Genomic DNA, 27,941 nt, shown 5'->3' with positions numbered 1-27,941 from the left:
TCGCGACAAGGATGACAACGGAACCGGAAACTTTTAGCCTCTTCGAGCATCCCGAGGGACTGCCAAGTGGGGCGACTTGCTGCCCTCCTGTCGACTTCGACTCAAAACTCACATATGTACCGGTAGGAGGGGTCGGGTTGAACAACTACCCCTCCCGTATCCAGCGCACTACGTTAGTGATGTCGGGTAGCCAATGCCTATTCGCGAATTTGCAAGTCGAGTCACGTCGATTGGGAGGCGCGAACACCTAACGCAGCGCCGCGTTGGCGCTGCGATCGTGTTCGTAACGCAGCTGCCCATGTGGTGGTAGACCGGGGTTCATCCGAAGTGCGGCGTCGTCAACGGCGTGCCACACGGGCTATCTGTTAAAGCACCGCCAACTTGGACGCGAGCTTACGATAAGTATGCACACAAGTGCAAGAAGTGAGATAGTCGGCTCGGAGCAGTTTTTGCCGCGATACAGAACATCTGATCCTGATGGCGATGTCTGGACTCGGTAGCAGAACGAGCGAGATGCAGCACTCTACAGTGCCAATGATGAATTTTCCGGCAAGAGGATGCAGATTCTGGAAACGCTAGACGATTGTCTGTTAGATAAGCTACATCCGAAATTAGTCAAGCTGATGCCAATGCTGTGGCATGGACAAAGGTGTCGAAGCGGGAGAACGCGTCATGTTCCAGTTCCGTTTGTCTCCTGTTGAAGGCTACACCTTATGAGAGGCGCGACTTGTGATGGTAGATGGTGGTAGGACCCCACGATTGCGCAGCATCGTCAGGCGGCTGGAGAGCAAAGACGAAACCACAAGCGACGGATGACAAATGACAGGGCTGCAAAACGTGCTTGTGGAGCAGCCGTTGTCAAGCGCATCCATGGCGGCTTGGTCACTGACACTACGAGGTTCGAGGAGAGGCGGACAGACGTAATAGAGGGGCTTTCAGTACCCAGCAACGGTTGGCAATCATATTGTGTTCGAGCACGTCAAGGCGCGTCGACGTGAGATTGAGAGGAGAGTTCTGCCAAGCTTCACGATGCGGCGCCTCTTCCGCGCACGCTTCGCACCAGGAAAGAGCGCGACTGACATCATTTTCTTGATTTTGCGAAAAACAAAACGCCATGCTTGTCGGTGTAACGCGTCGCAATTGATTCATGCGCCCAGCCTTGTTTTACGATGTGAACATCCGCTTTGCGTCTTCGTCTCTAGCCACTGTTACCGACTCACCTGCTCATCTTATCGCTGCCTTTCAACATGCGCTGCTCAAACATCGCACAAACCTTTCGGCTGCAGCACAGGGGCTTTTCTTCGTAGTGGCGCATTTGCTGTGTACCTAACGTGTGTGTATATATACTCAGGCACCAGCTCCTCTTCGCCAAACACCAGAGCACGCATCGCCTTTGTCGATACCATTGGCTACATTGTGCGAGCGTCGCAAGCATTGGCATCCCGCACGCCAACACCTCCACGTCTCGCTGGATATACATTTGACACTGGAGCACACGAAGAGAGATGGAACCTTATTCGCTTTCTTGGTCGTCTCAGAATGGCACGTTGCGCTTTCCACAGGCCCTCATTCAGCTGCTAAGGACATGGCTCGCTGGACCGACCCACGATCAAGAATCGCAGACCACCACTGACTTCACTTTTTGGCAAACTATAAGAAATACAGCCTCCCACCTGATCTCCCTTCTAAACCCTTTCGTATATCGCGGCGACTTGATAACCTCGACTGTCGTGGGAATGGTCAAGTTGACGGCACTGTGTGGCATAGGATCTGCGCTTTGGATAGGTGCCCAACGAAGCAAGAGAAAGGAATCTGCTCTCCCAGCTGTTGACTCACAGCATATGTCCGACACCGCTGTTGGTAAGTGTTTCCCCGGTTGATCGGCAACATGTGGGTCGAACTTATGTGGGCCCTTTTTGTGCCCTTCTCACTGACATCCCATAGACGATGCCGTCACGAACGACCCTGGTCTGTTGAAGAAGCATTCCAGTATCAAGTCCTACACAGTACCAATTTCTGGTTTCACTTATCCCAAAATCCGTACATTTTACCGGCCACATCCTCAAGATGCTAAACTTCCAAGAGAACCACGTCCCATCCCACTATTGGTGTTCGTTCATGGCCTCGGAGGCTCTATTGCGCAATTCAACCCCATTCTGCTCAGTCTCTCCAATGTTGCTTCATGTCTGGCTATCGACCTGCCAGGTTGTGGCCTTTCCTCCTTCGAGCCTAAGGCGTGGGATGCGTACACCACAGATGCTTTGGTGCAACTTCTTGCTGTCGCGATCGAAGACCATCGTGCTGTCCACGAAGACCAGACTGTCATTCTCGTCGGCCACAGCATGGGCTGCTCACTCGCCGCGCTGCTAGCCTCCCCATCGTCTCCACATGCACATCTTCTCTCACAACACGTCAGTGGGCTCATTGCCATCTGTCCCAAGGCTGATCCGCCTACGAAAGAGCAAGTGAAGACATTGCACCGAGTCACGTATCTGCCAGCTTTTCTGTTCGATTTGTTTAGAAGGTGGGATCGAAGAGGTGGTCTCAATAGTGGAAGCGTGCAACGCATGACAGGACCAGATGCGGAGGAAGAGACGAAAAAGCTTCAACTTCGATTCAATCAGCAAAGTCGGACCGCAGTCTGGCAGCGTATGGCGCGCGGCATGTGTCCTAACTATCTCAACAGCCCTCCCACTGGCGGCCTTCCGGGAAGGCAGACGTGGTCAGGATTGGACATTCCTGTCTTCCTTGCTGGCGGAGAAGCTGATCAAGTCACACCAGCTTCGAACGTGAAGCGCATCGTTGATTTTCTCGGAAGAGACGTATCCGCTATCCAACCTCCCAGCGAAAAGGCTAGCTTGCCCATTGCAGCCGCACCTTTTGATCCAGCATTGGTCGACTCGACGATGTCGCAACGGCAACACCAAGACTCAGGCATTGACGCTAACGACTTGCCTAAACTCGACAACAATGCCGATGCCTTGGACACTACCGATGATGAAGGGTTTGTCCAAATCGACGGCGACACAACTGACGACGTGACCACCATCACTCAAGTACCAACTGAAGTTGACACTGCGACGACTACTTCCACAACGCGATCAGCTCATCAACGTCGGCTTGTCGTCAAGACAGCAATCATGCCCAAACCCGCAGCTCACTCCTTACTATTCGCACCATCAACATCACGCATCATCTCCGGCCTAATCGGCAGCTTCCTCGCCGACCACATCGACCCTCGCCTCTCTCTCGCATGGCAACTCCAATACCTATCCACAGAAGGAAAATGGGACGTCAAAAACCTGGAGAAATGGAAAGCCGTCCAGCCCGTCTCCCCACCCATCGCAAACGTCTTCCGCGCCATGAAAACGCTCCGCGAAGTCGACGAAAAACACACCCCCACCGTCGTCGCCGCAGAATGGGCAGGAAAACTCTGCGCCATCATCGACATCTCACACGACAACCCCGTCTACGATCCCAAGGGCCTCGAGGACGGAGGGATCGCGTACTACAAGTTCCCCACTGTGTCCAAGCAGCCGCCGCTGAAAGACGAGGTGCAGGCTTTCATCGCGTTGGTGGATAAAATCCGCGCTGAGGGCAAGCAGGGACTTGTTGGTGTGCATTGTCATTATGGGTTTAATCGCACGGGCTTCTTCCTCGTGTGCTATCTTATTGAGTGCCTGGGATATCGCGCTCAGGATGCTATTGATGCGTTTCAGCAGGCGAGGGCCCCGGGTGTGCGGCATTCGCATTTTATTGATGAATTGCATGTTCGGTATTGTCGGGGGTTGCGGAAGGCACCGACGCTTTGAGCGTGTTCGCTTGAGGGGCTGGTCTGGTTGGGTTGTTTCTTGGTTGTTGGAGGCGTTTGGGTTTAATCGCATGGCATTTTTATTCCCCTTTCATCTCCTTGGTCGTTTAGCATGAGATTCGCATTTGGCGTTTATCCTGGCTGTTGAACTCACGCAGAGATTGATCGTTATCTTCGAACGGAAATACAACATCACAAGATATTGTCGGAACAACGAGGTTATAAATTGTAGTACATAGGCTCCCGTTCTTCATACCTGCCTCACAGGTACACTGTTCTTTTTTTCATCGCAAATACCAAGGCAACAAACGTTGCAGCTAGCTACTGTTCAATATTATACTTGACCTTGTCTGGCATTACTCGGTCGCCGCAGAATTCTCTCTTGGATGCTAACATGATCCCCTGGCATGGGCGTGTGAGAAGCGGATGGAGGATAAATGTGTCGAAGTGATTTGTTCAACATACTTTCTTGCGCTTCGAGGCTGGGTAGTAGTGATAAGTGATGGTGTTTAGTGATGTTTAGTGATGTGAGATAGTTACTTGTTTTTGAGAGAGAGGGTATTGTGATGATAGGCTCTGTGAGTGAGATGTGGGTAATTTGAGGATGAGATGTCTAATTGAGGATAGATAATAGGTAGTCGAAAAGCCATGTTATTCGAAAGCGACGAAGTCAAAAGAGTCGCATAGTTAGCTATTCTCGAAAAGAAGAATCTATATCTACTCCACACACTCAATAAAACACACACCAAGCAGTCCAACCAGACCTACACCCATCCCTTCCCCTCCTCTCAACACACGCCAAAATCCCTACAAACTTCCCTCCCCACAGCCTTAACCCCCTCGACAATCCACAACTGCGCATTACTAAACACCAGCACCGCTCCCGGCAAAAAAGCAAAATTATTGCTATCAACACCAATCCAAATCTTGCCCAGCAGCTTGCCTGCAGAGTTCCAAATATGCACACCATCGCCACACCCAGCCCACACATTGCCCTCTGTATCCGCATGAACACCGTCCGGAAACCCCGTGTCCGCATACGCAAACACACGGCGGTTATCCAGCCTCTTCTCGTCCTTGACGTCGAAAGCGTAGATAGTGGACGGGCGCGTGAAATTGCGATCGAACTGCTGAGCGCCCGTGTCGCTGACGTACAGGGTGTTGAGGTCCGGGGAGAATTCCAGGCCGTTGGGTTGAATGAAGCCGTCTGCCACGACGGCGATTTCGCCCGTGGCGGGGTTGAAGCGGTAGACTTGTTTGAGGACCTCGGGTACGGGGCGGAAGTACTGGAAGTAGCCGTAGTCGGTGTCGGTGAACCAGATGTCGCCTGTGTGGGGGTGTTGGCGGGCGTCGTTGATGCCGCTGAAGTTGCGGCCGAGGAAGGAGGTGAGGATTCTTTGGGAGGAGCCGGTGACGGGGTCGACGGAGACGAGGGAGGAGTAGTTGTTGAAGTCGCCTTGGTCGCAGAAGAGGAGGTAGGGTGCTGTTGTGTTTGTTCCTTCTTGTTGTGTGCCGGGTGGGTAGTAGGATGTGCCGCCGTTTGGTGTGGAGAGGTTGCCGTAGCGGGTTGAGGTTACGGAGTAGTTGTCCTCCATGTCGATGATTGTGACGTTTTCGAGGTTTGACAGGGAGCCGGCCCAGTTGCTCGTGATGTAGATTTTGTTTGTGGCTTTGTTGTAGACGCCGGCTTCGTGGAAGGCTTGCCAGTCGAAGCTGTGCAGCTGGCGTGCTGTTGCGTTTTCCCCGATGATATCCACGAAGCTTTCATCGTAGGAGAGGAGGCTGATGACGTCTGGATTGGAGGTGTTGGTTGTGACAAGGGTGCTTAGGTATGATGGATTCGTAGCAAACGAAAGCAGGTCTACAGGTATGATGCTCGACATGATTGTGATTGTCGTCACGAAAGTTATGTAGATGATGGTTAAACCCCCGATCGTCATCTTCACCTGGCCTCGTGAGGAGTCTTAAATAGTTTCTGGCGGACATTGACTCGCGACAGAGCTCATCGCATGCGGTCGGGGTATTGTGCCTGCATGTGCTGTCTCCCACAGGGTATTGATTTGCATCATGAGCAGCTCGGCAATTCAAGATTCTCTTGACGTAGCTTAGATTCAGATGAGAATCCAGTCTTTTCATCGGATAGTCCGGGGTTGTCGTGGGGCCAGGGCGGGGAATCCTTGCACGCAATATAAGCCGACATGACACTCCGCATGAACACAACCAGGGCCTAGCTGATTTGGTTCACCACGCTACTTGATGCAACGAGCCTTCAGATCGTGAGGGTTGAGACTAGGAAGCTGGATTCTCGTCGCCATTGGTGTTGTTGGGTATTCATCGACAGAAAAATGGTCATCTCAACGTCAGAAGTAGATTCGTCATGCTTTGAGGGTTGAGTGTCATCCGGCTCTTGTTTGTTAGTGCCGGTGGTGAAGTACCATCGTTCGGGAGTATTTTTGGCAGCTCAAGTTACTCCGAATGAGCCCGTGAGCTTGGTTTAAGGATCGACTTCTACAGCCGCTACACACTGCAACCTGCACATTGTCCCGAGGCATTCGAATCCGATCGAAACACGTCAGAACCTGGATGCACGATCGCGAAGTCTGTCAAGACGCCTCAGTGTGACAAGACAAGGACGTGAGGAGGCGACGATGCGAGGGAAGACGAGAGAATTGGGAGAGAAGAAAGAGAGTCGTTTGTGGATTGTGGTAGATGTCCTATGTCTTATCGCTATCGTGGCAACCAGGGTCCAGGCCAGGCACAGTTCATCCCACTACGTCCGTCACTGTGTCACCTTCTTGTTACTCTTCGACACTCACACGCACACTCAAAACTTGTTTCTACCTCCTCCAAGCCATGGCGCGATTCTTCCCAGCCCTCATCTTTGGGAGGAACATACTTGACATACAACATTTTTGACAGGTGCACGTCCAGTCTGCATCGCCATTTGTTCCAACCGAGGAGCAAATTCGCCGGCGTTCCAGCCCTTTACAAGTCATAGCGCCTGCCTAAAACGGTAGACTACGGCTTTACCGCTGAGCCTCGCAGGAAAAACCGACTGGGCGTCTTTGCAACTGCCCGCCCGTTACCATCACCATGGACGCTGCCGCTTCCCCCACCGCGAGCGATTTCTCCAGCACAAGCGCCTCTCGACCCTCGTCAGTCTCCTCAGCGCCATCCATTACCGACCACTCTGCAGAACAAGGCAAATCGCTCCCAGCTGGTGCGCCCATATCTTCGTTATTCGAGATCCGACATACACCAACCGCTGGACGCGCCGTCTTTGCGTCTCAAGATATCCCCAAAGATACGTTGATATGGCGCGCAGACGACCTCACACTTTCGGTCTTGCTACGAGAATACAGACGCGAAGTATGCGGACAGTGCTTCAGTTATGAGAACGGGAGAGACCTGAGCATACGCGATCAGACCGTGGGGTTCGCATTCTGCTCCAAGGATTGCCAAGAGACATGGAGGGAAGAGAGCGGAGAGGTTGGCGTGCAGGCATGGACAGCAGTGGAGAAGCTAGTCAAAGGACGGAGTAAAGAAGACAGCGAGATGGTGGACATTGACCTACCGCGGCCACAACCCCACGACATCGCCCAAGCATGGGACAGCGTCGCCGCCCAAGCAGCCCTAATACGCACAGCCCGACAAACCAGCCCATCCCAACCCACAAAACAGCACAAAAAAGCCGTCCAGAAAGCGCTCCTCCTCCCCATCTCCCCAGACGTCCTATCCTTCTGCGTCAGCGGCATCCTCTCCCTACACGCCCACTCCCCCCACCACCCGCACCTCCTCGCCCTCGCCTCAGACCAAACACCCTACCACAACACCCCCGACCTCACCGCCTTCACACGCACCTACCTGCACCTCCTCGCCACACTCCCACTCCCTCTCCTCCCCCTCGTCACACCCGAATCCCTCATCACCCTCTCCTCGCGCGACTCCCACAACTCGTTCGGCATCCGCTCGCTCGACGACGACGGCTCAGAGTTCTTCGGCTACGGATGCTGGCCCGCTGCGAGCTACTTCAACCACAGCTGCGCGCCTAATGTGGAGAAGAAGAGGGAGGGTAGGGTGTGGGTGTTTTGCGCTGCAAGGGATATTGCGCGAGGAGAGGAGGTTTGTATTACGTATTTGAGTGGGGAGGAGAGGGGGCTGAGTCGCGAGAAGAGGATGGGCACTTTGAGGAGGAATTGGGGGTTTGAGTGTGCGTGTGAGAGGTGTGAGGGCGGGTGATGGTGGGGTTTGGTGGGGGGTTGGTTACGAGGGATATACGGGGTAATTTTGTTACTCGAAGTTGTGAATACAGGACCTGATTTTTATCATGTTTTAACAGCTCATCCTTTTTGTCTTGAACGAGATACACTGTTGCTCAAAGCATGCACAGCCCATCAACCTCAGCACCTCCACAAGCCCCGCCAAAACAGCAACGGAACACGCGTGAAGAAGGGGATGTGAGACATACACAGTACACGTCGTGGTGTTCGAGGCTCTTACGAACTACCTCCCTCACCTTATCCAATCCCCTCTCTCCCTCTCTCCAGCAGTCTCAAAAACGTCGTATTCACGCGAAGATCATGCTGTTGATGAACGCGTGTACGCATACTTACATACATACCTACGCTTAGATGATGCGTCTTTACGTTTTGGTTGGATGGGAGTGTTATGCTCTTGTTTGGGGAATGGGGAGGTTTTGTGGCTGTATGGTGGGGGTGAGGGTGTGTGTGTGCTTTGGAGATGGGAGTTTAGATAGTGCGATGCTGGGTTGAGGGTGGGGAGATGGGAGACGGGAGACGGGAGGTGGAGAGATATGAGAGATGGTGGTGGACGTGGACTTGTTGGATGGGGGTGGATATATAAGTAAGAGGAGAGATTCAAATGTTTGGAATAAATTGCATATATATCTTGTGGTGGACAATCGACCGATAACATGTCAACGTCGTCTTTGATCACCCCTGGACTTAATTCTCTATATATTTATTTCAATGCCCTGCACGGACAACATTCGCTCTCGCATTCCAGCGCATGTCGGCTGCTGCCGGATGTCTTCATGTACGAGAGATGGATTCGCGCCGAATTGCCAGCCGTGCTGGTTGTTCGAACAGGGTCTCGGCTACAGTTGCCCCGTTTCGAAATTATCATTTTGTCGTACGAGAAATGTCGAAAAAGATACAGGGCAGATGCCAGCCAGCAACAGCGATCAGGGAGAGCAGAGACGGCGTTGTTGCTTGGCTTTGTGAAGTGGGTCTGATTACATATAGTCATGTGCTACGACGTCAGCAAAGCATGAATTTCTTGTTGGCTACCGGTAGTCAGTCCGCATGATGGAATGTTCAGGGTGGAAGTCGAGGGAAACCAAAAAAACAACCATTGCTCAGCACCTACGCATGCCCAGCCCATGGCCCTGTCTTGTGGTCGTCGAGAATGATGCGCACAAGGTTGTCGGCCGTGTACATCGCTGCCGAAAACGTCAGGATATGTTTCAGGTCCTGTGCCTCGAGACGAGGACTGACGCTGAGCCCCACCACCTTGGTGACGTAGTGGGCGGGCTAAGACGCATCCTGCAGTGGTCAACCGTTGGAATCCAAAACATCGTCACTCTTGCAGACCAACGACGAAGCAGTGGTTGGCGTGATGTCTGTGGAAAGTGAAGGCGAGCAAGACGATACGCTGGTGATGGTCGATTGATGGGCAGCCTCATGCCGTTGGTGCCGCTTCAGACCTGGCGGCCGTGGTAGCGAACCTGTCGTGAGAGACTACGAAACGTCTGCAGGAAGACTATCGTATGGTGCTCGGAAAAGCCAGCTCGAAGCCTCCGCGGCGTATCCGCTCCTCTGCATAGCAATTCGCGCCGTAAAGTTAGTGGCTTGAGACGCAAAACATGTGTTTACCCAAAGACTGGTTCCTTGCAGTCCAAACTTCCCCCTCTACCATTCCCCGTCGAGCTTTTATTGTTCTGCTGCCCTCGTGCTTCGCAAGACAACCGTCGAGACACGAACATTGGCCCCGGTTATTAGCCGCATCCCACATCTCTGCCCCGCCGGGCAAACGACAATATCACCGAGACCAAATCGCGCAGCGAGCAGCATTCCATCCTACCGCACACACCCTTGCACCAAGCTAGGGCACTGCGAGATCGCCGCCGGACAGGACACGATACTTTGTGCAGCGACAACGGCGTCATACCTCCACCGGGGCAACGACGAGAACGCCCCACGACGTAGTCCATCAGGCGCGTCTTCCGAAGTGAGCCAGACAGCTCCACGGACATCCGAGAGCGTGCACGCTCCGCATGCAATTCCAGACCTCTTCCAACAGAAACGGACGCAGCAAAAAGATGCCGGTCATGGAGGTAAGGTGCTCTGTTTCATCTGCCCTGTCTCGACGTCGTGCGCTTGCTCCTCTACCAGCGGCAAGGCTGGGGGTGGTTGGCGATGATGTCGGCTGCATCGTCATTTTGGCCGGGCCCAAGCGTTTATTGCGTCATACGTCATCTTGTTCTGGCGTCAAGCTCCTCCTTCCCCATGCATGACCCTTCCAAGGCCCTCTTCCACCAGTCGCCATTCTGTTGACCTGCCCCCCTCAATTCACAATCATCTCCGCAGCACTGTCCTGGATAGCACTAGAGACGGTTGCACTTAGGCGGCTTTCTTCCACCCTTTTTTTCACTGCCGTCGAGCCTCATCGACCCCGCTTTCAACGTCGAACAACACATTTCGTACACAACAACTAAACATGGCCGCGATACAGAACTTCAAGAACTTCTTGCGTCACGGCAAGCAGGCCCGTCAGAACGCTGAGCCAACAACAAACGTCTCGCCCGTCCACGCCCAGCACCAGCGATACAACCAGGCGCCGGACCCGGTGCACCACGGTATCTCCGAGCCCGTCATGGCCCACAAGGCTCACCAGGGCGGCGTACCACACGACTACTCGGTCGGCGCCGGTGCTGGAGACAACCGCAACATCGCCGCACAGGCCGGCGACGCGGCTGCGCGGGCCGTTGGCGACAAGCAGAAGCGCGAGGCAGCTGCAGCCGCCCAAGGAGTCGACGCAGACGTCCTGCAGCGCATCGTCGCAGAGGAGCGCGAGGCCAAGGGCAAGTTGCCCAGGTACCCAGGCCTTGAGCGATGGGTGCTGGTCGAGAAGATGGGCGATGGCGCCTTCAGTAACGTCTACCGCGCGAGGGATACCACCGGCCAATGGGGCGAGGTGGCCATCAAGGTCGTCCGCAAATTTGAGATGAATTCACAGCAGGTTAGTAGTACCCAGTGCGATTGCCCATCTCAGCCCATCTCTTATTGTTTCCTTTCCTTTCCACCCGCATCACATTTGAGCAGTTCCGGTGTTCTTGGACGTTACCAACGCGAGGCTGGTGTAGGGCGATAAGCATGTGCATCCGGACTTCAAGACGCCAAAAGCCGCCGAGGTGCGCTATTTTTCCAAGTGTTGATGCTGGATCCCGTCAGCATCACCTTACACTCTTGCCCACTCCGCTTTGTAGGGCAATCGCTAACGTGATGCCCTGTAGAGAGCGAACATCCTTAAGGAGGTTCAGATTATGCGCCAGCTTGACCACCCCAACATTGTCAAACTCATCGACTTTTCCGAATCGCGGCAGTACTACTACATTGTGCTCGAGTTGTGCCCTGGTGGCGAGCTGTTCCACCAAATCGTAAGACTGACGTACTTCTCCGAGGACCTTTCGCGACACACCATCATCCAGGTTGCCAAGGCATTACAGTACTTGCACGAGGAGGCAGGTGTTGTGCACCGGTTTGTGCCCCATACTCGTGCAGCCTGAACTTGCAGTGACTGACATCATGTGACAGAGACATCAAACCTGAGAACCTTTTGTTCTACCCTACTCCCTTTATCCCAACACGTAACCCCCATCCCAAAGGCCCAGATGATGAAGACAAGGCCGATGAGGGTGAATACGTCAAGGGCACGGGTGCTGGAGGTATTGGCGTGATCAAGATTGCTGACTTTGGTCTAAGCAAGGTTGTTTGGGACAGCCAGACCATGACACCTTGCGGAACCGTTGGCTACACAGCACCCGAGATTGTCAAGGACGAGCGTTATTCCAAGAGTGTCGACATGTGGGCCATGGGCTGCGTACTCTACACTCTTCTTTGCGGGTTCCCGCCATTCTATGACGAGTCTATCCAGACCCTGACGGAGAAGGTTGCCCGTGGCCAGTACACCTTCCTCTCGCCATGGTGGGACGACATCTCCAAGTCTGCTCAGGACTTGGTTTCTCACCTCTTAACGGTGGACCCCGAGAAGCGATACGACATCAACCAGTTCCTCAACCACCCCTGGATACGTGAGGCAGACGAGCCTACGTACGCGGCATATGATGCACCGCCACTGGCTACTCCTGCCGCGAGGAAGAACGACAAACTTCAGCCAGATTTCTCGTACCTCGAGTCACCTGGTGCCAAGCGTCAGGACTTCCGATCTCCTGGTGCCGTTAACCTTCGAGAGGTGTTTGACGTTGGTTACGCAGTTCACCGACAGGAAGAAGAGGGCAAGAGGCGGAAGAACTTCAAGCAAGGCTACCGCGGCGCGAATGCCATCAACTCGCTCAACGCCCTTGACGAAAATGAAGACGATGAATACTCCGGTGATTCCGCACCTTACGAGTCGTCGTCACAGCACCCACCAGCCAAGCTCCCCAAGTCCCAGGGCAACGATGTATCAGCCATGGAGCAAAAGATGCGCAACACGACGCTATCAGCCGCTGCCCAAGCACGACAGCAACCACGGCAGCAAGAACGTGGCTACGGCCAACATTCGCCTGCTGTCGCCGCAGCAGCCAAGCGCCAGGTTAAGAGCAAGGGCGCTTTCGAACTCAGCCTCGACAGCGCAACGCTTCTGGGCAGGCGTGCGAAGAAGACAGAGCCAAGCGGTCTGAGAGAGCAAATGACTGCCGGAGGCTCATGACCACCAACTAAGCTAGGAGGTGACTGGTGATGATGGGCATACAATGCAATGCAATATGAAGCGGATTATCATGACGGCGTTTTTGTTTTCCTTTTTCCCCACTCCTTTTTTCTTTCCAGGTCATTGTCTCTCCAGGATCTTCTTCTCTTTTTGGAGGTCCAGCTCTTCGATATGGCATATTTATGGCTTTCTGTCCCCCTTCCTCCTCGTCGATGATGTTGGGCATACATGTGTGCGCGAGGATTGGGGGATGGGCGGGCAAGCAAGCCCCAGCGCGGAATGTGTGTAGAATGCATGGCGCGCGCGTACTATGTAGTGTGAATGATAATCTCCCTGAAGAATTATTCTCAGCCTGGGTTTGCTTGTGTGATGACTGTCTGTTTATTTCGGACAACAACTAGTCTTTGTAGAATGGAAACCTATATCGACCCGCATTACAAGACATGACCTAGTACAGATGCAAAAGGAGGGATGAAAAGATAGCGATAAAATATGCTGCAATCTGCTCAAGATGTATAATATGTACAAGAGCCGCTCGCTCGCTCGCTCGCTCCATCCATCTGCGGAAAAGAAATCCTATCTTAAATGCAGTCATGTATGTCGAGATTCCTGATACCTTTGCCCCCCCTTCCCCATCATGTCATCCATCCCACATGCATTACTTTTCGTATCATCCTCATCCCATCCCATGTCGACGCCTCTAATCCACATAGCCTTAACCTACCCTACCAGCGCAACCACAAAACACAGAACCAACCCCCCCATCACCGCTCTACCGCCTAGGCACCGGCCCATTAACAAGCGCAGGTGTCTGCGCGCCCCCCACAGGCGTCATAGGCGCCGGCGTCGGCGCACGACTAGGAACATTACTCCTATTATGCGCCATGTGAGCTTTAACGAGGTGTCCAGCGCAGAGAGCGCTGTTGAGGCTAAGTTCGCCCGCGAGGACGCCTGCGGCGATGACGCGGGCGAGTTGGCGGGCGTTGTCGCCGGGGGTTGTCTGGTGTGCGCCGCGCACGCCGAGGAGGTCGAGCATTGCGGATTGGGGTTCTAGGATGGTGCCGCCGCCGATGGTGCCGACTTCTATTGAGGGCATGGAGACGGAGATTTGGAGGTTGTTGTTTACGCTGGGTGGGGGGGTTAGTGGGTTGTTTGGATGGATGGATTAATGGGGGAGGGACGTACTTGTTCATGATGGTGATGCAGTTTGCGCTTTCGACGACTTGGGCGGGGTCTTGGCCCGTGGCGAGGAAGATCGCGGCGACGATGTTGGCGGCGTGCGCGTTGAAGCCGCCCATTGCTCCGGCCATGGCGGAGCCGATCAGGTTCTTGGAGATGTTCATTTGTACGAGGTCGTCGACTTCGCACTTGAGGACTGATTGGACGATTTTGCCGGGGATGATGGCCTCGGCGACGACACCCTTACCACGGCCTTCGATCCAGTTGATAGCAGCGGCCTTCTTGTCGGTGCAGTAATTACCAGACACAGTCACAATGCGCATGTCGTCAAAACCGCAGTCTGTGGCCATGACGGAGAGAGCGTGTTCGACACCCTTGGAAATCATGTTCATGCCCATAGCATCACCAGTCGTTGCCCTGAATCGCACATAGAGGTTTGTTCCTGCAATGGCGCTCCTCAGCGAGACGAGTCTGGCGAAGCGAGATGTCGAGTTGAAAGCATCCTTCATAGTCTTCTGACCGTCTTCAGAGTCGAGCCAGTTCTTTGCCGCGCCTGCACGAAGCAAGCTGTCAAAGCCAATGCAAGGACCGCGCGTCATACCATCGCCGGTGACCACAGTAACAGCACCGCCGCCGGCATTGATCGCCTTAGCACCTCTCGAGGTCGAAGCAACAAGCACACCCTCGGTGGTCGCCATAGGCAGGAAGTAGTTTTGGCCGTCAACTAGGATAGGACCGGCGACACCAAGAGGAAGGGGAAGGTAACCAACAACGTTTTCACAGCATGCACCGTGAACCAGATCGTAGTTGTAGTCCTTGTACGGCAACAGAGATCGTTCCAGAAGCGTGGAGGTTTCACGAGTAGCGTGTGTTCGGGTGACTACACCTCGTCGGACCTTGACAGCGCGAGTCTTGTCACCAAGTGTCTTCTCCAGAGCATAACCAGGAATCTTGCCCTTGAGCGACAGATCGATGAGCTCCTCGTCTGTGAGCGAAGGCGCTTGCTTGTCCCGAAGCATCTGCTCCAAGAACTCCGTGGGTCGGTTGGGCTGACGTTGTTGTTCCTCAGTAGGTCCAGCTGGAATTTCGGGTCGAAGCATCTGCTGAGCAGGCTCGCGTGGTGGAGCGATTTGCGTGAGGGGCTTGAGAGTGCTGCGACTTGCCTGATCCTCAAAGCCGGGGGTGCGCGGTGGAGTTGGCGCCGACATCGACGGCACGCGAGACTGAGTTGTAGAAGGAGCTCCATCTTGGACCTCTGACGGCGAAGGGGGCTCGAGAGGCTTGTGCGGTTCCTTGATGGTCCAGCGTGCGGCGTTGAACAGGTAACCGTTCAAGACAACACTCATTGCCAAAGCCATGATGATCCACTTGCTAAGGAACGGATCCTCCAAACTCTTCAATACACCATCGACGATCTGAGTGCTAATGTTGCCACCGTAGACCGATCCAGTCTCAGAGCCAGGCTCAGCGTAGTGAACAGATGGGTACTCAAGCTGGTACTTGATTGGTGTGAGTACTGTAACGAGAGTCGAGGTTCCGGCGAGTTTGGCCTGCTCCAGGATGTGATCCAATCCACTTCCAGCGACCTTGAACGGGTCAAGTGGAGGCGTCGCACTGACACCAGCGACGTGGGAAGCCTTGCTGGGTGTCAGGCCAAATCGGAAAGTGATCACATTGAGTACGTTGACTAGAATGAACCCAGCAACCATCAGGACCTTGAACTTCGGGACCGTGATCTTCTTTCCAAACACAGTGGTGGTATTGCTGCGGACCTGGACGTCGGAGCTGGCGTTTGGCCAGTCGTTGTTGCGAGCGACGGTTTCCGCCACTTTGCCGTCCACGCCCTCATCTTCGAGAGCTCGACGAAGAGCCACGTGACGCTTGATTCGGTTGATCTCCAGCTTGATAGTGAGAATTGAGGTGTAGAAGGTCAGGAGCATGATAGCATCGAACAAAAGGATCCATGCGCCCAAGAAGCAGAATTGGCGGAGGCCACCCTGGATCCCCGACATGGCACCTGCAACCAAGATCAGGATCTCGAAGAAGTAGTCCCGGACAATGTCAAAGCCAGTCTTCTTGATAGCAATCTGAACAGCAGATTGAATAGTCAAGGGTTCGCCGCGGTGTTCCTCAGCAGAGCGTCGGGCATCCAAAGCAGCAGAGAGCACGGCCTTGGTCAAGACAATGGGCTTCTCAAATCCAATAATGACCACCAAGAAAGGCAGACCCTCGGAAAGCAGAATCATGTTTATGGGCACACCAAGGTAGACTGTCACTGCAAGAGCGAACAAGAAAGCAAATGCCGACTGGAGTAGCACAGCTGTGAAGAGCCAAAAGTTGGATCCAAGGCGCCTCATGGCGAGGAAGAGTGAGACAAAGGTCAAGTGCATAGCGAGGTATCCCATAGCCATAATAGCGATGTCACCTGTATCAGCGTTCTGCACGTTGTTGGTCAGCAAAGTCGTGCATGTGATGCTCGCGCAACCAACGCACCTTGAGCAAGTCAACGAATGACGTCCACGAGTCGCGCAGCCAGTTTCGCACGCCGCCAGGGGCATTTCCGTTCTTGGAGGCCCTCATCATCCACTTCTTCTTTTCGTGCGTGCCTTCCTGCTCGGAGCCTTGGGCTTCTGCGACGACTTCTGGCGCGGAGATCTCCTGCATGGCCATGACAAAGTCGGCGGCCTCAGTGTACGGGATGGAAAAGGCGAGCGACGTGTCTTGCGAGAAGGTAGAGAATGAGCTCGACGAGCTGGGGAGGAGTTCCACGGAGACATTGTTGGGGACGGCATTTTGCGAGGGTGCAGAGTTGATGGTGCTCGATTCGGGGAACACGAGTGTTACAAGAGCGAACTCCTGGCCCGTCTATCCCATGTTAGTAGGGCTCCCCTGCTGTGTATAAGTCCTGCGTACCTTTTCCTTGTTCAGAACCGCACTGCTCTCCTCAGCTTCCCACTGCCATGATGTCTCCTCTCCAACCCTCAGTCTCTTGCTGCCCGCCAAAAGCGTTTGAAAGTCCACCTTTCCCGTCGTGATTTCGGCAGTGGTGTCCAGCAGGCCCTTGTCGAGGACGCCCAAGTACGAGTAGCTGGCCAGGAAGGCGATGGTGACAATGGTATGGATTGGGTGTGTGCAGGCCTTCTTTGCGACAGCCAGAAAGAAAGGGGACATGTGACGATCCCACCAACTCGGGCTGGCGCGTTGAGGCTCGCCGGCACCTCGCCAGCGGTTTGTGAGGTAGGAAGCCATGGTGGGTCGCTGAAGTTGATTCAGCGAGGGGGGTCGCGGGGCTCTTCAAGGAGCTCTTTGCATATGGGTGACGTGGAGGGTGGCTATGGGCGCCGTGGGGAAGCAGTGGAACGCGTAGGCAGAAGGCGAATGCGGTGGATGTCTTGCAACATGTCAGTATTACTACGGATGTCGGCCTCGACTGTCCTTGGACTGCTACATACACCCCTGCTCGCTCGAATGGAGCGTGTATCCGGTAAAACCCTCAACTGGCACACTCGTAGCGTGGCAGCAATGACGGCGTTGGTCTTGGGCAATTGGCGTTGCAGCACCCACTCTCACGCACTGTAGTGGGAGAAGAAAGCAGGCAGAGCGAGGGGGGTTATCAGGCCGGCAACCAGCGTATGTACACGACCCCCTGCACCAACACCTTGCCCCGTTCCTGGCGAGCAACAATTTTTGCCAAGCCGCCTCACCGCTTTGCTTGTGGAGCGCCACTTTACCCCATGCAGAAGAGAGTTGGCCGGGATTTGTGATGTGTCAGCAAGATAGCAACAACATCAACACTCTCGGTTAGCAATGACAGAGTCAATAATGTTGGGTTTTATACGCCGTTTGGAAATTACCCTTGCAGAAGGGTGTTTTTTTGTCAATTTAAACTCCTTGTCGTGGCGGTGTTATGTACCATTGAGGCAAGAGAGGATGTTGCTGACACATCATAAATCCCGGCCACTTTTTCCTGCAAGGAGGTGACTTTATTCACCGAGCGCGCAGACGACAGCAAAGAAAGAACCGCGCAACTACAGAAAGTACATGAGTATAGTATTGTCCGCGGTACTTCATTGTGCAGCATCTGACCGAAAACTCCATGTGAGATTATGCAAGGGTTTTCCTGATGTTGCTGGCTGGGCTCCACATCAGGCCACACACACAACGACGCCGCAAAGAGGTGCAGTTGACGTCTCGAACAGGCGACGCAGCCGCACAACAATCCAGAAACGAGAAATCCGACTGCCCAACCAGGCTTCCGGTCAAGTGCAGAAGCGGGAAGTAAGCTGCGTTCTTTGTGGCTCCTTAAAGCCGCAAAACCACACTAATGAAATTTACGAAAACTGCCTGCTGGATTGTATGCTATTTATTTCGGCATTAAGACTCCTGTACTAATCCACGTTTTAGCTGTCAAGCTGTTGCAAGAATTCGTCGTACCTTGGTTCCTGGTACTTCGACAAACCAAGACCCTGCACAACCAGACTCCTCAACGGTAATGTAAAATCAAAACCCTCCGTCAAACGTCTCCGTCATCGGCACATCACTGTTCGTAATCTCCCTCACAAACTCTGCGTCCGGTTTGTACAGCATCACATGAAAATGCTCGACTGCATGCACACTCTTCAAACTCTTCCAGTTCTTGAACCACACAACATCGCCTTCTCTCCCCCCAAACACCCTCGTCACATACTCGTCGATCTGCTTGCGTGATTCTGGCGTCGACACACCGGTCTCCGGGTCGTCTTCGAGTTCGAATTTAGTCCAGACGACGAGGTGGATGATGGCAGGGTCGATTCCGTAGGGCCAGTCATTGTATAGAATCTTGACATCTTCTATGGAGGGGTTAGGCGGGAGAGGCGTCGTTTGTACAAGATGTGTAAAGCATACCATCGAACTCAAATGGCCGGCCTTTCGGTTCCATACTCTTCCACTTCAACCTCTCATTAACAATAAACTCCATAATCCCCCCATACTCTTTCTCAAGACGATATGTAAACTCGCGATACCGCCGCAGCTCGCTAGGTTTTCGCTGGAATCTGTCTACGCGGTCGGTGCCTGAGTACTTTTCATCAATTCCATGCTCTTCATATGATTGGGTCATGCGGGGAGGTCGTACGAACTATCTCCCTCACCTCCTTCCATTCCATCGTTTTGTACGCCGAGTCTGGCGTCCCGATTATCTCCCGGTCTTTGTTGCACACGTCGCGCAAGTAGTCGGGGCATTCTGGGGGCCATTGGTCGCGCGGAACGTTGGCGCGCCAGAAGGGTAGGGGATCGTCCACCGGCATGCTGTTGTGTGATGCTGGGCGATGCAGGTACGAGATGCACACAGGGTCCATCGTGTTATATTGTCAAAAGAAAGTACGCAGGAGAAGACAAGGAAACTTGACGAGGAGAGTACGCATGGAAAAGGCACAGATAGCGAATACACGTAGGCCAGCTGGAGCCGTGCATATGGAGCACAGCACAGCACAGCACCATGAGCGGTGAACTGGCTGATGCTGACCGTGACTTGTAAGCCCTACCTATCTATCTATGCATTTGACCCTTTGCACTCCTCTACTCTCCATCGCACATCTTCCTCGCAGCAAGCAAGACTAGCCGACAGCTTGTGCAAATCACCTCCCCCTCGTAAAATCCCCTACCCAACTAATCTCTCCATGCGTCACACCCACGTTTCCGCCCTCGCTATCTGCCATCCTGATTGGCCAGCCACAGCCCCACCCCAATCGTCGCTCAAACGCAGGACCACCACTCCTTGCAAGCATGGCGAGAAACACCAACGTTAGGGCCTGACCGGAGATGGCCCAGTGCTCTACATCAAGGACAAGGTTGCGCAGATGTTGCACTTGTTTCTGTGATTCGAGGGGCTAGGGTAAGGTAGTACTGCGCTTCACGAATGTGTGTGATTTGCGTTTAACTGGTGCTTTGTTTCGTGATGGGATAAAGCCGGGCTCTGGTAACTTGCTTTCACTTTTGCGCTGTACTTTCACTTACTCCCTCGCTCGCTCTGATTGTCGTTGTTTTCTGTCGTGCTGGCTGCGTTCGCGTTTACACTCGTTTACTTGCTCGTCACTGTCGCTCCTTACTCCGTCCAAATCCATCAGTCCTTTGTTCCTTCGTTTGTTTCGATATACTGGGTCCTTCATTCCAGCACGCACAACACTCCCGGCACCCCGCAGAATCTCCTCAGAATCTCCTCAGCGTCTCGCTGGTGATACCGTACAAGCGCCCAACATCACCCGACCGAACGACCGCACAGAGGCAGCGTAACAACGAGCAACCGCTGTCCCTACCGAGCCCACGACTTTGAACGAACGACACATACGGAGATAACGACCTTCCTAAAATACGCACCTCGTGCAGGCGCTTCCCAAGACCTGACATCTACTACGCCATACCAACAACCCACCCCAAAAATGGTAGTCCGCGACCCCAACTTCTGGCACCGCTTCAGCGTAGCCGCACACCAAGACGCTGCGGCAAAAGAAGAAGAAGCACAAACACACACGTATGTATATCCCCTCTCCTCTCTTCACTCCACACACTAACACCCACCCCAGCTCCACATGGCTCACATCCGAAATCAAGAAGAAGCGGCAACGCGCGTGGATATGCGGCTGTTTCTGGATCTGTCTGCTTTCGCTCGTGGCCGGGCTGGTTGTTGCGGGGCTTGTTCTGCATCGGAAGGGGATTTTGTGAGGATGCATGGGGTTATAGCTCAATGGGGTATTGCTGAATGGGGAATGTACGAATGGGGAATTGCTGGATGGGGCAATGAACAACGGAGGTTGGGAGTTCTGGATGCTTTACATGATACCTGGATTGAATGAATGCGAGCAAGGCTGCGCTATGCATACATACGTATATAGCAAGATCCAAGCGGTGAATGGATAGTTTATGAGTTCATCATATCACGTTACACGATCAAATTTTGGGGGGCAGAAGGTCGGGAATCAAGACGCTTTTTTGCCGTGTACCCAATACATGTCCATACATATATACGTACATGCATTAGCGACTCGGGGGTCCGCGTACAAGTACAAGTACAATCCTGCTGTGTGCGCCACGCGCACAAAAGGTATCAGTCAGTCGCTGTCAACGCCATACGCCAATTTATGCTCTGTTCAAGCTCTTTCTCTCTCTCTGCCACATGCACATGGATCGTCGCGCAGATAACTCTGGCTCGGCTGGAGTGCACCGCGGGTCCAGCGCCCGCTCGACGTCCTGCCATGCACCATGTCCCTGCTTTTCATAGCCAATGCACCTCCAACATGTCAACAAGCGTCTAGAAGCGCTTAGCGGCACCTCCCGCAGGCGGCGGCGTGGGGCTCTTGCTCATGCTCCTTGCGTCGCGGCCGCGCTCGTGCAGCCACTTGCGCGTGCACATATCGAGTTCGCGGTCGAGCTCAGCGGTGGGTTCCTTGCGATGGATGAAGTTGCAGAAGCCGCCGCGGACACAGCCCTCGCCGGAGTTAAGACGACAGCAGGCCTCGCGGAAGTCTGTGACGGGGGACAGTTCGCAGTAGATGGGGCGGCCGGCGTACCAGCGCGAGTTGAGCACGTCGCAGGCTTTTTGCGCGTCCTCTTCGTACTTGAAGCGCACGTAGACGTTGCCGATGAGATCTGGGGGGTTGGTTAGTACGATGTGTATGGATGGATGTGTGGGTGGGCAGGCGTACGGTCGTTGTTGTTATCGCATACGACGAGCTCCTCGACCAGGCCGTACTGGCACAGCTCGCACCAGATGTCCTCGTAGAAGGCGTCAAAGTGCATCTGCATCTGCTGCGGGTTCATTTTGTTCTTGGGGTCGTAGGCCGGGTTCTGGTACAGGTTGGGCAGGAGGATTGTCTGCGAGTACGACGGCTTGACGTGTTTGCGCGAGCAGCGGTCGCCGTGGCGGCACGCGCCGATCTTGTAGTAGAAACTGCAGTTGACCTTGTCTTGCTCCGTGCCGAAGATGGACGCGAGGTAGTTGGCCATAGTGACGGTCGCGGGGGTGGTTCGGTGATGCTGGTGGTGGCGGTGACGTGGGGATGGTCGGGAGTAGTGATGGGGCCGTTGTCGAGGCTGTCGTCGTGGTCGTGCGGCGCGATGTGGAAAAGTCGCGATGCGCTCGCGATGGACGGACCTGAGTCGCTAGCGCCATTACTAATCCTTTTGATCCATCACATTCGGTGTTGACCTCGACAACTCGACAACTCGACGACATCCTGTTGAAGCACACAATTGGTAGCTCACGCAGTAACCACGCTACGGCAGCTGGTATCACTACACTGCCGGTATCTCTCATCTCGAACACAATGGCAATGTTACCCTCAGACCTCAGCAAGGCAGCAAGGGGAGGCTAAACTGCTTCCGTGCAGCTGCCTGAATGGTGCTTCACGGACCTCGTTGGGTTAGGAGGTACTTAAACATGTAGCAATCCGACAAGAGAAGTATCTTCTGTATATACAACCCGTCTCATTCTGAATATCCTCATCCATCCGTCTCCGTCTAATTCTATCAATTTACCACTTGTCTTCCTTTCCATCTCGTTTCGTCCTTTTACATCAAGCAAACAACATTTTCACCATGAAGATGGTCCGTAATGCAGAGACAATTCGTGTCACAAATGTTGAAGATGGAGAGATGGTTCACCAGGTACTATTCCAGTCACAGCTACAGATCGAAGCCTTCTCCTAACACACTACCCAGCGCTGCCTCCTTGTTATTGGAGAGTACCAACATATCGACGAGGGCGAACATTATCTCTCTGTCAAGACTACCGGTGCCAATAACATCGAGGCCTTTCCCGAGCAGACATGGCCCATCGCAGCCGGCAACTTCAAGGCACTGGTCATGCTCTCTCCAGGACTAAACAAGCTTGAGCTCACCCACCTGCGCAACGACAATCTCGAAGCCACTGTCAATATCAACGTCATGTACATTCCACTTCTGCAGAATCCACCTCTCCATCTAGCCATCATGGTTGCGAAAGATTCACCGTTGTTAATCGACTGTCCTCCACACAAGGCACGTGGAATATCATCCGCTCATTCGGACCTGGACGCTGCCGTTGCCAAACTCCGCATGACAGCGTACATGTGGCAAGCCATGACTGCTGAAGACTTGAGGTCCAAAGGCCTTGGGCGACGAGCGTTTCGTTTCGACGAAGAATGGGCGCAAGACACTGTCAGTCAAGTGTTCTCGAACGCAAAACACGATGAATCGCTCGATCGCGAGGGCGCAATGCGATCTACTGCCAAGGTACATATCATCCGGTCCGAAAAGACCATCAAGGAGATTCGAAACGCGAGGGTTGCGCAGCAAAATCCCAATGCTGGACGCAAAAATGGCTTGTTCAAGTACTTCATGAATGCTCTGAATGAAGCTGGCGGCCCGTTTGAAACTTCTGCACGTCCCGTCGTGGCAGGCTTGATCTTGGATTCTCACTACTCCATGTCCCAGAACATGATTCTCGGGCATGCTGCATTGGGCTGTCATAATCCGGAGGGAATCTCACTAGGTATGTTCGGCAGTCACCTCACCTACTCTTGGCCGCGCTTCATGGAAGAGGTCACGAGCTGCTTGACGGATGCACGAGAGCCTGGTAACAAGGTCGGCAATGACAATAGCGAGTGCCATACTATGTGGGAGGCATGCACTGTTGGTCAGGGTGCACATCTTCATGAAGTCGGACATGCTTTTGGCTCGCCGCACCGTCCGGGAATTATGGAAAGAGGGTATGCCCAGGACTGGCCAAAGAACTTCGTGACCAAGACTGGATACTGTGGTCACCTCAAAGTTCAAGGTGTCACGGTTTGCGAAGATACGCCGAACAATGCTCGCTGGAACCTCGTCGATGCTCTCGCCTTCCGATTACTCCCACATTTTCACCTGCCTACCGACCCAGTAATGACCGTTGAGGAGCGCAAAGCGACTCCAACAGCGGAGGCGGAGAATGAAAGCGGCGACGAGGACGAGCTCAACACCATTTTGGCCATCTCGTCACTCGGTGGTATTGCCCGAGTATCATTCAACGACCGCGAGGAAGCAAAGCCTACATCTATCGCACCAATTGCAAAGCTCCGCTACACCCGAGGTCAACTCGAGAAGCGCTTCGATCGCACAGAACCTCTCCACCTCAAGATCGTCGGCTTCAACGGCCGGGAAACCACCGTGAAGGACGTATGGAAACTCCTCGCCATCAAATCATTTGTTCGCATCCCCGGCAGTTCCATCCGGCTCTCCAAACGCTCCGTACAAGCCAGCGAGCTAAGAGACGACGACAGAACCACCGAATGGGCTCAACTCCTCCGGGAAAAGGGACCAGACGGCAAAATTCACCGCGCGACGTCAATTGACCTCCGCGTGGGCTGCATCTGGGATGGCGGCGTCGTCAAGTACGCAGATGGCCACGTATCCCACTGGGGTCCTATGTATTCGTACAACTCCATCCATCGATTCGGCGGCCATGCGTCAGAGAAGATAGACCTTCCTCCCAACGTCGACATCGAGTATATTGAAGTCCACGGGGGTTGTGATTGGGGATCCGATGTCCTGTGTGGTGTGCGCGTTCACCTCGCAGACGGGACGGCACGGGGAGAATTAAATGCGCACGGTGAACCGTCGGATGTTGTGCGTTTGGAACCTAAGGCTGGGGAGGTTGTGGTCGGGTTTTATGGTGTGAGTGGAGGGAGCTTTTATGGGGTTAGGGAGTTTGGCATCCTTACTGCGCCGAGGGAGGTTGGGATTACGGGGCTGCCGGAGCAGGCTTTTGAATTGGCGGAGTTGAGGAATACGGCGGCTGTTACGGAAGGGGATGCTGATGAGTATCATGAAGAGGATGAGGATGAGGATGACGGTGAGGAAGATGAGGAGGATGAAGATGAGTAGGTATTCTGCACCAGCCAGAGGAAAGCTGTAGGGACTGGGAAGCGGTGTATTTGGACTGTCAACACGCTTTCTTGAATTCAATCGAGCGGGATAACTACATCAAGGTTAGCACCAAGTCGCAGATTCTCGGATACGTTAATTTCGATCATTCACTTCCCCCACCGCTTGACATATGGAATACAGAATTGAAGTATATACCAACCATTCAAAAAAGCACAAGTCACCCTTTCTACCTAAGTACAGTACCCCATGCATGTCTCACTAAGCGTCATTCACGCATTTCCAGCAACGGGTCTTTGAAGTAACTACACACAATATGCAGTCTCGGTCACGAACTTCTTCAGCCAATCTTGGGATAGTGGATGAGATTATATCAATAGCGCTTCCCCTTTCTCTCTCTTCACAGCCATGTTCTACCGGGTTAAAGCGAAAAATAAATGTGTTGGATTGATAACAATGACAATAGTTATAGATAGACAATTCATCTAGTTTCCCACGGACAGACGATTTGATTCGAGTCATCCACACAAGCCCAGTACTCCAATACCCCCATAAAGCTTCGAACTGACGTACGCACCCCCACACATCCCACCCAAACACGAAAAAGCCCACCACAGCACTCCCATCTACAACTAACAACTAACATGATCTACAGCCTAATACCGACAAGCTACAAACAAATCAGCAAAACACCCCTCTCACACAAAAAGAGAATCAAAGACACTCACCTCCATCAACAACCCCCCCTCCGCATCACCCCAACGCACAACCCCCACTCCCCCAGTACTGATTCGTGTTCATCTTCGTACACGCTTCGTGGACTTGCACTGTGGTGCGAAATGGAAATGATTAGTTGTACCCGGCTTATGCTGTTACCCAGAAAACGACGAGGCTACACACCGTTACCGATCATATACACGACGTTGTTGGCGACCCATACTCCGTTCGGAGCGCGGGCCCAGGCTGAGCTGGATGCTGCGAGGGTGAGGGGGGCGAGGAGGGTTGTGGGGCGCATTTTGGGTGTGCTGTGAAGGTTTGTAGTGAGGGTGGGTGGTTCTTTTTAGTGATTGTCTGTCTTTTATACGCGTGTTTTCGGATGGAGAGTTTGCATGCGTGGGGCGCGGTGTACCTTGTGCCTTACGCCTTGACGTGTGTCGAGGCAGGTGTATAGTATGTAAGCTTACTTCTGGTTACGCACAAGCTTTTGTACCTTATGTCCTGAGGCTGGTTGGGAGAGATGGATAGTGGGTCAGCTTACAACTGCAAGGCGTAATACTGCTAGACTGCTTCCGGCTGTTTGTAAGCTAAGACGATGTTTTGGTCGGTTAGTGGTTTGACGATGAGGAACTCAGATACATTAATTACTCGCAGTGTTGATCTGCTTGTGTACGGTTGATATGTCTCCCTGTTACTGTGCCACCCGGCCTCACCCACTCGCAGTTCGGATTCAAGATTGGGGAGGAAGAAAATCTGAGTCTATTGCAGCAAGTGACTTATCGAGTAAACAAAGTGAGAAGCATTAGGCGTTTCTGATTTAAACGGATGTCCGTAGATATCTGCCTGACTATAGCAACTTTGGCTTGAAACTCAAATTCAACATTCGGCAGCGTAAAGATTTCGGTCGCGGCCTTCCCACTGAGCTTTCTGGCTATCTCGATTGTATGGACAGAGTCGTGGAATGCGCGAATGGCCTCCGTCCATCGTACCCAGCGCAGTGGCTGATAAGTACCAGCAGTTTTTATATCAGTCTTCTTCTTCTCATGTTTGTCGTATACACGGGTTCCTTTCGCACTGTATAGCGGATAAAAGCCCTAATTTTCAAGTTTCTGCTTGTACATATCCCTGTTTTTGGGCAGAAGCCCAACCCAAATCAAGTCAAGTCAAGTCAAGACAAGGTATACACGCCACTGTTCAATCAAAAGTCCACATCACAGCACGACGCAAGAAGCGCAAATCCCGCACACTACTACTGCATCTCGACCTTACGCGTCGACATTCGCACCACGTTCCTCCAATCTACACACATCGGCATCGCAATCTGAAATCTGCATCGCGAATGGATGGGTATGCTGGTTTGGGGTGCGGACTTGCTGCAGGGTTTATAGGACGTGGCTTGTCTCGCGGTTTGAAACGCGGTGGTAGATTGTGGGGAGGGGGATGGGCTTGTGACTTGCTTTGGGCTGGCAAGGGGGTATTTCTTTGGTTGTTGGGGGAGGGAGAGAGGATGTGAGGAGGCTGTGCGGTGAAGGAGTGTTGAGTGTGCCAGGAGGCTATGCTGTGCTGTGAAGATGTCGTGTCGCATAGTGTCGTGTCGTGTCATATACACTGCGTGAAGAAGTGAGTAACGGGTGGACAAGCGGCAACGATGGCAGCACGGGGGATCGATGTGTTTGCAAGCATACTACAACGAGAGCTCGCCACCCAATGAGATGGTGATACTCTGAATCGTAGCGCAGATCCAAACCGTCCAATCAAGAAGGAGTGGGGCCCGTGTCTGAAACAGCCAAACAATCTGCCGAGGCCTTGTCGACTTCACTTCGTCCATCCCATTGCTTGCGGGAGATTCGTTCGTTGTCGAAGCGCCCGCCGGTACCTGTCGTCGCGTGGCCGGAGGTGTCTTCTCCCGCATGGCTTTGATGGCGCCCTGTTTGTTCTCGTCTTGCTATTCTCGTGTCGCGTCGCGTCGCGTGAGCTGGGTGGCTATTCTAGGTGGACTGCACTGCGACTTGGGCTCCGGGAGTGTAGGTTGAGGATAGAGACGATCGCTTGTCAAAGTGATGCCTAGCTCCCGTGTTGTCGTCGTAGATCAACGGCTTGCGCCTATCTTCACATCAACAGATGTAACACACCCCCCAACTAACGGCGCTCTCCCGCCTCGTGCAGCCTCGTAGTGCATGCAGCCCTTGAACCAGCCCTGCGGGAAAACGGTCGGAACTTGCAGCAGCAGCAGCGGAAGGCTGCAGATCCACGCCTTCACTGCAGGACCAGGGTGAGAATGTGCTGGCGGCTACAGAAGAGGTCCAGAGTCGAAACACATACTCCCGCGGGAGCAGAGATTAAGCTTCAGAGGTCTAGAAGGCCGAGTCGCGTGTGGTGGCGCGCTCGTTTCGATACCTTATGAGTC

General features: G+C 53.5%; 11 protein-coding genes across 11 annotated transcripts; 6 read left to right on the top strand and 5 right to left on the bottom strand.

Moving 5' to 3' along the window:
* Nucleotides 1-1,083: 1,083 nt before the first annotated feature.
* Nucleotides 1,084-4,162, top strand: P153DRAFT_426442 (uncharacterized protein). The gene is made up of 2 exons (XM_033672602.1): nt 1,084-1,860; nt 1,945-4,162. Exons 1-2 carry the CDS (start codon nt 1,506-1,508, stop codon nt 3,810-3,812), a joined length of 2,223 nt encoding a protein of 740 aa, XP_033518788.1. The 5' UTR covers nt 1,084-1,505; the 3' UTR covers nt 3,813-4,162.
* A 437-nt stretch (nt 4,163-4,599) lies between these two features.
* Nucleotides 4,600-5,694, bottom strand: P153DRAFT_361112 (lactonohydrolase; the record flags this gene model as incomplete). The annotated part of the gene is made up of 1 exon (XM_033666962.1): nt 4,600-5,694. The coding sequence occupies one exon, from the start codon at nt 5,692-5,694 to the stop codon at nt 4,600-4,602; it is 1,095 nt and encodes a 364-aa protein (XP_033518787.1).
* Nucleotides 5,695-6,451: 757 nt separating this feature from the next.
* P153DRAFT_370839 (uncharacterized protein) lies at nt 6,452-8,092 on the top strand (the record flags this gene model as incomplete). The annotated part of the gene is made up of 1 exon (XM_033669127.1): nt 6,452-8,092. A coding segment is annotated over exon 1 (959 nt), but the record flags the coding sequence as incomplete, so codon positions are not given.
* A 2,457-nt stretch (nt 8,093-10,549) lies between these two features.
* P153DRAFT_390430 (calcium/calmodulin-dependent protein kinase-like protein) lies at nt 10,550-12,763 on the top strand (the record flags this gene model as incomplete). Its single annotated transcript, XM_033670930.1, has 4 exons — nt 10,550-11,071; nt 11,196-11,243; nt 11,346-11,590; nt 11,647-12,763. 4 exons carry the CDS (start codon nt 10,550-10,552, stop codon nt 12,761-12,763), a joined length of 1,932 nt encoding a protein of 643 aa, XP_033518785.1.
* A 518-nt stretch (nt 12,764-13,281) lies between these two features.
* P153DRAFT_426439 (uncharacterized protein) lies at nt 13,282-17,571 on the bottom strand. The gene is made up of 5 exons (XM_033672601.1): nt 17,395-17,571; nt 16,856-17,333; nt 16,436-16,807; nt 13,949-16,380; nt 13,282-13,890 (listed from the first exon to the last, which is right to left on the bottom strand). The coding sequence occupies exons 2-5, from the start codon at nt 17,189-17,191 to the stop codon at nt 13,536-13,538; spliced, it is 3,495 nt and encodes a 1,164-aa protein (XP_033518784.1). The 5' UTR covers nt 17,192-17,333; nt 17,395-17,571; the 3' UTR covers nt 13,282-13,535.
* Nucleotides 17,572-18,379: 808 nt separating this feature from the next.
* Nucleotides 18,380-19,134, bottom strand: P153DRAFT_370834 (uncharacterized protein). Its single transcript, XM_033669126.1, has 2 exons — nt 18,827-19,134; nt 18,380-18,771 (listed from the first exon to the last, which is right to left on the bottom strand). Exons 1-2 carry the CDS (start codon nt 18,858-18,860, stop codon nt 18,443-18,445), a joined length of 363 nt encoding a protein of 120 aa, XP_033518783.1. The 5' UTR covers nt 18,861-19,134; the 3' UTR covers nt 18,380-18,442.
* A 1,224-nt stretch (nt 19,135-20,358) lies between these two features.
* Nucleotides 20,359-20,641, top strand: P153DRAFT_390427 (uncharacterized protein; the record flags this gene model as incomplete). The annotated part of the gene is made up of 2 exons (XM_033670929.1): nt 20,359-20,450; nt 20,503-20,641. 2 exons carry the CDS (start codon nt 20,359-20,361, stop codon nt 20,639-20,641), a joined length of 231 nt encoding a protein of 76 aa, XP_033518782.1.
* A 121-nt stretch (nt 20,642-20,762) lies between these two features.
* On the bottom strand, nt 20,763-22,028 carry P153DRAFT_350367 (RNA-binding domain-containing protein). Its single transcript, XM_033666287.1, has 2 exons — nt 21,622-22,028; nt 20,763-21,565 (listed from the first exon to the last, which is right to left on the bottom strand). The coding sequence occupies exons 1-2, from the start codon at nt 21,920-21,922 to the stop codon at nt 21,228-21,230; spliced, it is 639 nt and encodes a 212-aa protein (XP_033518781.1). The 5' UTR covers nt 21,923-22,028; the 3' UTR covers nt 20,763-21,227.
* A 124-nt stretch (nt 22,029-22,152) lies between these two features.
* P153DRAFT_326536 (uncharacterized protein) lies at nt 22,153-25,041 on the top strand. Its single transcript, XM_033665296.1, has 2 exons — nt 22,153-22,582; nt 22,637-25,041. The coding sequence occupies exons 1-2, from the start codon at nt 22,514-22,516 to the stop codon at nt 24,815-24,817; spliced, it is 2,250 nt and encodes a 749-aa protein (XP_033518780.1). The 5' UTR covers nt 22,153-22,513; the 3' UTR covers nt 24,818-25,041.
* A 427-nt stretch (nt 25,042-25,468) lies between these two features.
* On the bottom strand, nt 25,469-26,028 carry P153DRAFT_401012 (uncharacterized protein). Its single transcript, XM_033671874.1, has 2 exons — nt 25,718-26,028; nt 25,469-25,644 (listed from the first exon to the last, which is right to left on the bottom strand). Exons 1-2 carry the CDS (start codon nt 25,830-25,832, stop codon nt 25,571-25,573), a joined length of 189 nt encoding a protein of 62 aa, XP_033518779.1. The 5' UTR covers nt 25,833-26,028; the 3' UTR covers nt 25,469-25,570.
* A 160-nt stretch (nt 26,029-26,188) lies between these two features.
* P153DRAFT_131003 (uncharacterized protein) lies at nt 26,189-27,203 on the top strand. The gene has a single exon (XM_033662044.1). The coding sequence runs from the start codon at nt 26,496-26,498 to the stop codon at nt 27,045-27,047; it is 552 nt and encodes a 183-aa protein (XP_033518778.1). The 5' UTR covers nt 26,189-26,495; the 3' UTR covers nt 27,048-27,203.
* Nucleotides 27,204-27,941: the final 738 nt, after the last annotated feature.

This window comes from Dothidotthia symphoricarpi (genome assembly GCF_010015815.1).
Source record: "Dothidotthia symphoricarpi CBS 119687 unplaced genomic scaffold P153scaffold_23, whole genome shotgun sequence".
NCBI lineage: Eukaryota > Fungi > Ascomycota > Dothideomycetes > Pleosporales > Dothidotthiaceae > Dothidotthia > Dothidotthia symphoricarpi.
This window is presented reverse-complemented; position numbering and strand designations above follow the sequence as displayed.